General features: G+C 43.6%; 2 protein-coding genes across 2 annotated transcripts; both read right to left on the reverse strand.

Annotated features, from left to right (window-relative positions):
• Positions 1-412: 412 nt before the first annotated feature.
• On the reverse strand, positions 413-2653 carry LOC104456851 (anthocyanidin 3-O-glucosyltransferase 5). Its single transcript, XM_010071726.3, has 2 exons — positions 1684-2653; positions 413-1140 (listed from the first exon to the last, which is right to left on the reverse strand). Exons 1-2 carry the CDS (start codon positions 2580-2582, stop codon positions 585-587), a joined length of 1455 nt encoding a protein of 484 aa, XP_010070028.2. The 5' UTR covers positions 2583-2653; the 3' UTR covers positions 413-584.
• Positions 2654-5860: 3207 nt separating this feature from the next.
• On the reverse strand, positions 5861-7620 carry LOC104416462 (anthocyanidin 3-O-glucosyltransferase 5). Its single transcript, XM_010027858.3, has 2 exons — positions 6658-7620; positions 5861-6113 (listed from the first exon to the last, which is right to left on the reverse strand). Exons 1-2 carry the CDS (start codon positions 7554-7556, stop codon positions 5861-5863), a joined length of 1152 nt encoding a protein of 383 aa, XP_010026160.2. The 5' UTR covers positions 7557-7620.
• Between the last annotated feature and the right edge of the window lie 401 nt (positions 7621-8021).

The following is an 8021-nucleotide window of genomic DNA, read 5'->3' on the forward strand; positions in this document are numbered from 1 at the left end:
GAGGAGCAAGAAAACTTTAACAATGACCGGTGAAGTTGAGAGACAATTTGAAGAAGGATTTCAACAAACAAGACCGGTCAACTTCTAGATCTGAATCTTACGAACAGCATACTAAAATTTCAACTGATTTTGACAAGATTTCGCCATCAAATCTGAAGTGTCTCTTCCCCTCTAAATCGCTGTCTCTCTCCCTCTTTTATTTTTCGTTTGGAGCCTTTCTCTATTCAGTGCTATATCCCCACTTTTTATAACTCCTTCCTTTGGCCCCACCTTTGCCATTCTTGTTTTAGAGAGCTTTGTCTCCTAATCAATGCAAACAATACCTTACCTAGGTCAAATCACAAGGTACCGTTAGTTTCCGCGGGTAATGAGTTCATCAACCCTAGTCAACCACAAAATCTCCATCAAAGTCCATGAAAAGAACTTGAAAAATGACGAGTCCTCTCGTCTATCACCAACATATCTTAGGTACAACGTACAACTGATTCACGCATCAAGACAAAGATATTTGCCAATTCAAGCATTGTGCTATGAATCAACATTATTACATCTATTATATTAATTTCATGCATATTAGCAACCACTTAATGAGCCTTCTTAATCTGGCGGATCCTCATTTGGCAATCTTCCTTCATCTTACAAAGAGACTCGTAGGAACTACCACCTCTTGCCATAGCCTTTTGTGCGCTACTCTTGAGATCTCTAACTCTATCTCTTAATGTATGCCCTTCTTTCTCCACCATTATTGTCCTCACCAACTTCTCTATCTCCTCCCTCCCCACAATCTTCTTCGATGGCAGCACCTTTGGCCTCACTGCCACACCAACCTCCTCAGTAAGGAGTGTTGCGTTTAGCCCTTGCTCGGCATACAATGGCCAGGCAATCATGGGCACTCCATTCACTATGCTCTCTAGGGTCGAGTTCCATCCACAATGAGATAGGAAGCCACCCACGGATGGATGGCTCAAGATTTCCACTTGTGAGGCCCATGATGGGAGTATAAATCCGATGCCACGGGTATGTGCTGTGAATCCACTCGGCAAAAAGCTCAAAACCTCATCGCCAGCATCACCCTTTCCCACATCAAAAAATGATCCATCAAGAGCTTTGACAGTTGGTTGTCGAAGTACCCATATAAACCTATTGAAATAAAACATTCGTAAGATGAAGGAATTTATTGAGTATATAACAAAATAACACTAACACACAGCTTAATCTATATTTGCAAATTTGTCCCTCCTTGGATTATTAGTTGGTCTTCTGTGAAAAAATTACCTGTTCAACATTGGATTGACTGACATTTGTGTGATGAGTTAATTATGTACGCATAATCTTCCATATGTCAATCAGTAATAAACAACGTGCAATGCATTCTTTATATTGACAATGATCCTAATTAAAATATTCTTATTATAATATGTATCATTTATTTGGCTATTGATTTCTACATATGAACGCAAACTACCTCATAAGTTAATGTTGGCTAATGGATTTTGTTTTAATTCGGAAAAGACTATATTTTCTTTCATCTTTAATCAGATACTAAATAGAGGAAAGAGAAAATTTCCAACAACCGTTTTACTAATAAATTATGTTAATGGTTTTTAAAACCGTGCACCATACCATGAACATAGTAACCAGGAAAAATTATTATTCTAGCTATACACATACTTGAAACCGTACCTTTGTTGGCTTAGCTCCAATCCCCAAGCCAGCTCGACCTGCTGCTCAGCCGACATAGTCCCTCCACTTCCAAACGAGACGAACATCACCGACTCGCTCGGCTGCTTATCCAGCCATTCCAGCAGCTCCTTCCCCAAACCGGCCGGTCTGACCGGTCTAGTGAGCGGCCCAACCGTATATACCGGACCGTTCACAACCCGTCCCAAGAACTCCTCATTCCTCAGCGCAGCCAGCGTCTCGGCCTGCAAATCCTCCCACACATTCAACAAGATTCCATCTCCCGTTGGGATCTTGCCAGCCCCCTGCAGGTACTCGTGGTACTGCTGGTCAGACCGGTCCAGCATGGAGTCCACCACGTCCTCTGGTCGGAGTGGCTTGCAACCTGGGATCTCGAGCGGTTCGGTTCGGTCCACGTACTCTCCCTTCACTTCCTTGTCCAGCGCCGGCGAGTATATGAACAGCGCAAGAAACCATGCATTGGAAGGCACGAAGACATACTTGGGGATCCCCAACTCGTCGCCAATGCACAGATACTCCACCCCAAACATGTCCACCATGAGGACATCGGGCCGGGCCTCCATCCCCTCGAGCGCAGACCTGAATGCCGGCCGGGCCTCACGCATCATGACCACGAGCCTCATGGTCATGGCTGCATCCTGGCTGAGGCCCGAAGCCGACAGGTCGGGGGGCGGGAGCTCCACGATGTCGAGGAGCTTGGGGGTCATGGCAGACTTGATGATCTCGGCCTCAGCACGGGAGGCCTGCAGGGGGAGGACGAAGACGGTTGCCTCGAAGCCGTGGTCAGCAACGAGGCACTTACCGAGCTCGATGACAGGGATGAGGTGGCCCAGGCCGGGGCTCGAGAGGAGCGCCACACGGAGCTTTTTTGGCTTCTCCATTGATGAATCGGAGGAATAGAGGTCGAAATCTGTAAAAAGAAGTGAAGCTGAGAGTGTGAATCAAGAGGATATTTTGGCGACGACACATCGTTAGGTGGGAGGGGTTATAACTGGTGAGAACTATCCAACTTCGTGTGGTTGAAATCAAGCCATTGGGGTCCGCTCAATAATTATTTGAGAACTTGGCACGTGATTTATGATCAAGCTCTGACTCGTCGTACTCTAACTCGAGAGGCTCGCAAGCTTAATTGAGCTTCTATGAATTTTTTTTTAAGCATGTAATATCACAGGTGTAAACGAAGAATTCATAAGATTTAAGTATATGATGTAGGGAAAAGTATTCAAGCCCGTTGAGATCAAATCTAAGCTTGAATTCTAGATTCATTTTATAATTCATAATCGAGTCAAGTCAAATTGAACTGAAATGACCACATATTGCGCATGAATTAGACTAAACATCAGAGTATTCGCTTTGAGTTGAGTTCTTTTCTCATGATATTCATTCGTGAACTCAAAAGACTCTGGTAAGAAATTAAAGAGAGGGGAAAAATAGACAAGCAAACGATTTGGCGGCACCGTTTGTCAATTCCGCGACATTGCTCAAGAAAAGATAGGATCATTCATCATCAAAAACCTAATCTTGCTTCCATTTGGCAGCGTCCTTAGACACCACGCACCTTCGATGCTTTAATATTTATAGATTAAGGCAAATCATTTTGCTTACGTAACTATCTAAATCGATGTTTCATTGAAACGTGGAAGAACGTTGAAACCAATGATTGTGACTTGATAGAGGAAAGAGTCACAGGTGATTGTACGATTTCAAGAGGCATCGTGCTCATATTAGGGATGAGCACAATCCCGGGTAGAATCGGGAACCGGATAATCGAACCGGAAGGTCCCCAGTTCTAAAGAGACCGGTTCCAGTTCCCGGTTCCCTTTTTCTGGGAACCGGAACCGGTCAGAGTTTAAAAAGAAAAAACCCTAGCACGTCACTTCCCAGTTCCCCCACGTGATTTCCCCCTTCTTCCAATTCTTCTCTCCTTCCCCTTTCTTTTTCTCTTTCTCTCTCTCTTTTTCTCCCCTTTTTCCTCCTCACGTTACTTCCTTCCCCCCAACTTTTTTCCTTTCTTCTCTCTCTCTCTCTCTTCTCTTTCCCCCTCTCTCGACCGAAACCCCCCATTCTCTTCTTCTTCTTCTTCTTCTTCTTCCTTCCTTCCTTCATTCCTTCCTCTTGCTAGCTGCTGCTTCACCCACCACCACATGCCACCCCACGCCACCCCACGCCCTACTCACCACCACCTCTTGGCCACCAAACCACCACCACCCACTGCTCATCCATGCCATACATTAGTTAGGTATCCACCATACGTCTGTGGTTGATACAATTACGAGTCTGGAAAAGTAAGAGTGTCCATCGTTACAGATGTCTTGTTGCTCCTATTGTGACATTTGCTCTATATGGGCTCGACAAACTCTACCGATGACATCTTTTCACTTGTTTTTATTTTCTTTTTCTGGACCACTCTATTAAGTGATTGCATATAAGATGCACTTGTTATGTTGCGTCAGTAGGTGTACCGTATTTATAGATTTCTTGTGTGCTGGCAATATATTTTTTTTTCTGAAAAGAATGCGAGGAAAGCTGTCCCGTTTCCATCGGGAACAGTCTCCCTCAATTGTGATGGTTACGGACAACGACCCCCTCCGGTGACCGGAGAAGCATAGACAACAACGCCAGTTTAGGTGGACAGGAAAAAAGTTGACCACGACGCGTCCCCGCGACCGGCAACACCCGGTCACCTCCCCCCTCACCCACAGCCCTCCTCCCGGTCACCGTTCCCAAACAAAAGAGAAATATCGAAAAAAAAAAAAAAAACCCCATCCCCCAAATTTATCACTAATTAAGGCCCTGTTTAGTTCAACATTTTCAATGGGCTTTCAGCCTCAAAAGCCCCTTGGGTAAAAAATTTAGGTATTTGGTTCAGCATTTGATGGTGTCATTGGCCAAATGCTAGCCTTTGAAATGCTGAAAGCTCAAAGCAGGTAAGGACCTGCTTTAGGCTTTCAGCATTTCGGAAATGCAAGTCCACCTCTATTATTCATCCGTTGACTTCTTTTTCTTTCTTTTTTAAACCGATCATCTTCCCTACACCCCAACCGTTGTTAATCGGTGATGGAGTTTCATCGGATTTTATTTTTATATTTTAAAAAAATAATAAAAACTCTTTGCAAATGTTGGGTTCGCCTTTTTTTTTAGCATTTTTATCTTTTAACAATCAATAGCCCAACTTTTAATCAATACGGTAGAATGATCATTAATTAACGAAGATGATTAATACTACAATAATTTTTTTAACGAAGATGATTAATACTACAATAATTTTAAAAAAAATTATTCAAAGTTGAAAACAAACCTAAAAAAATCCTAGGCCAAAAGTTGAGTTTTGCATATAATCTATAATCAAACTCTTTTAATATAATTTTTAAATAAATTTACTAATATATATATTTTACATTACTCTCAACATGAAAATGTAAAATGTTATATAGTCATTGTTTCTTTTTTTGCAATTTAAAAATACTAAAACTAAAAAAACTTAATTTGGTTACACTAAAGGGATTTTCAAATATATGTTTATCAAACGTCTTGCATTTCTCTAAAGACTTTTCGGTTATAGTTTACCAAACAAATCTAGTATTTCAAAAACCCTTTTACCTCAAAGGTATTTACATTCTCCCAAAGGCATTTCCCCAAAACTGAACCAAACGGGCCCTAAATCGAACCTCCGCGTAATAATAATATAAGGAAAAAAGAAAAAAGACTCCCTTCCTTTGCTTTTTTTAAAAACGCAAAATCTTCCCGCACTGACTCCACCGCTACGGCCCACCGTCATTTTCCTCTCTCGCGTCACGCTGTCTTTTGTTTCTCCGTGAAAGTAACTGTCGGGAAAGAGAAGCGGCGTCCCCATTCAAGCCGTCGCTCTCGGAGCACGAGGGACATAGGTAGCACCACCATCGCCGTCTCCTTCTGCTACAACTGCGGCACCATGCTTGTATTCCACCGAAAAGAACTAGTCGGGCGTGCGATCCAAGTTCTGTTAAAGGTTTTCGCAGTAGAAACTATTGCTGGGATTAATCTGTCACGTGATGAACCGACATGAGTCACACAATGAACTAACATTCTCCAGAAGCTTGTCTCGGTCTCAGATAACTTGCACGAGATAACTCGAGATTTAACAAATATTAAGCTGATAAATTGGATAAGTTGGCCGCCCTCAAGCCCCACTTCCATTACCATGCTGTGTTGGGGAGAGACGATGACAATTCGCTAAGAACCTAAACTTGTCCAGGATCAAGATTTCCACTTGTGAGGCCCATGATGGGAGTATAAATCCAATGCCACGGGTATGTGCTGTGAATCCACTCGGCAAAAAGCTCAAAACCTCATTGCCGGCATCACCCTTTCCCACATCAAAAAATGATCCATCAAGAGCTTTGACAGTTGGTTGTCGAAGTACCCATATAAACCTATTGAAATAAAACATTCGTAAGATGAAGGAATTTATTGAGTATATAACAAAATAACACTAACACACAGCTTAATCTATATTTGCAAATTTGTCCCTCCTTGGATTATTAGTAGGTCTTCTGTGAAAAAATTACCTGTTCAACATTGGATTGGATGACATTTGTGTGATGAGTTAATTATGTACGCATAATCTTCCATATGTCAATCAGTAATAAACAACGTGCAATGCATTCTTTATATTGACAATGATCCTAATTAAAATATTCTTATTATAATATGTATCATTTATTTGGCTATTGATTTCTACATATGAACGCAAACTACCTCATAATTTAATGTTGGCTAATGGATTTTGTTTTAATTCGGAAAAAGACTATATTTTCTTTCATCTTTAATCAGATACTAAATAGAGGAAAGAGAAAATTTCCAACAACCGTTTTACTAATAAATTATGTTAATGGTTTTTAAAACCGTGCACCATACCATGAACTTAGTAACCAGGAAAAATTATTATTCTAGCTATACACATACTTGAAACCGTACCTTTGTTGGCTTAGCTCCAATCCCCAAGCCAGCTCGACCTGCTGCTCAGCCGACATAGTCCCTCCACTTCCAAACGAGACGAACATCACCGACTCGCTCGGCTGCTTATCCAGCCATTCCAGCAGCTCCTTCCCCAAACCGGCCGGTCTGACCAGTCTAGTGAGCGGCCCAGCCGTATATACCGGACCGTTCACAACCCGTCCCAAGAACTCCTCATTCCTCAGCGCAGCCAGCGTCTCGGCCTGCAAATCCTCCCACACATTCAACAAGATTCCATCTCCCGTCGGGATCCCGCCAGCCCACTGCACGTACTCATGGTACTGCTGGTCAGACCGGTCCAGCATGGAGTCCACCACGTCCTCTGGTCGGAGTGGCTTGCAACCTGGGATCTCGAGCGGTTCGGTTCGGTCCACGTACTCTCCCTTCACTTCCTTGTCCAGTGCCGGCGAGTATATCAACAGCGCAAGAAACCATGCATTGGAAGGCACGAAGACATACTTGGGGATCCCCAACTCGTCGCCAATGCACAGATACTCCACCCCAAACATGTCCACAATGAGGACATCGGGCCGGGCCTCCATCCCCTCGAGCGCAGACCTGAATGCCGGCCGGGCCTCACGCATCATGATCACAAGCCTCGTGACCACAGCTGCATCTGGGCTGAGGCCCGCAGCCGACAGGTCGGGGGCCGGGAGCTCCACGATGTCGAGGAGCTTGGGGGTCATGGCAGACTTGATGATCTCGGCCTCAGCACGGGAGGCCTGCAGGGGGAGGACGAAGACGGTTGCCTCGAAGTCGTGGTCGGCAACGAGGCACTTGCCGAGCTCGATGACAGGGATGAGGTGGCCTGGGCCGGGGCTCGAGAGGAGCGCCACACGGAGCTTTTTTGGCTTCTCCATTGATGAATCGGAGGAATAGAGGTCGAAATCTGTAAAAAGAAGTGAAGCTGAGAGTGTGAATCAAGAGGATGTTTTGGCGGCGACACATCGTTAGGTGGGAGGGGTTATAACTGGTGAGAAGTATCCAACTTCGTGGGTTGAAATCAAGCCATTGGGGTCCCTCGATAATTATTTGAGAACTTGGCACGTGATTTCTGATCAAGCTCTGACTCGTCGTACTCTAACTCGAGAGGCTTGCAAGCTTAATTGAGCTTCTATGAATTTTTTCTAAAGCATGTAATATCACAAGTGTAAACGAAGAATTCATAAGATTTAAGTATATGATGTAGGGAAAAGTATTCAAGCCCGTTGAGATCAAATCTAAGCTTGAATTCTAGATTCATTTTATAATTGAGAATCGCGTCAAGTCAAATTGAACTGAAATGACCACATATTGCGCATGAATTAGACTAAACATCGGAGTAT

The sequence above is a fragment of the Eucalyptus grandis genome, chromosome 8 (assembly GCF_016545825.1).
Source record: "Eucalyptus grandis isolate ANBG69807.140 chromosome 8, ASM1654582v1, whole genome shotgun sequence".
NCBI lineage: Eukaryota > Viridiplantae > Streptophyta > Magnoliopsida > Myrtales > Myrtaceae > Eucalyptus > Eucalyptus grandis.

Coding starts and splice junctions, on each gene's coding strand:
- LOC104456851 (XM_010071726.3), bottom strand. CDS start 2,582: ATGGAGAAGCCAAAAAAGCTCCGTGTGGCGCTCCTCTCGAGCCCCGGC. Junction 1,141..1,683: donor TTGGAGCTAAGCCAACAAAG/GTACGGTTTCAA, acceptor TTATTTCAATAG/GTTTATATGGGTACTTCGAC.
- LOC104416462 (XM_010027858.3), bottom strand. CDS start 7,556: ATGGAGAAGCCAAAAAAGCTCCGTGTGGCGCTCCTCTCGAGCCCCGGC. Junction 6,114..6,657: donor TTGGAGCTAAGCCAACAAAG/GTACGGTTTCAA, acceptor TTATTTCAATAG/GTTTATATGGGTACTTCGAC.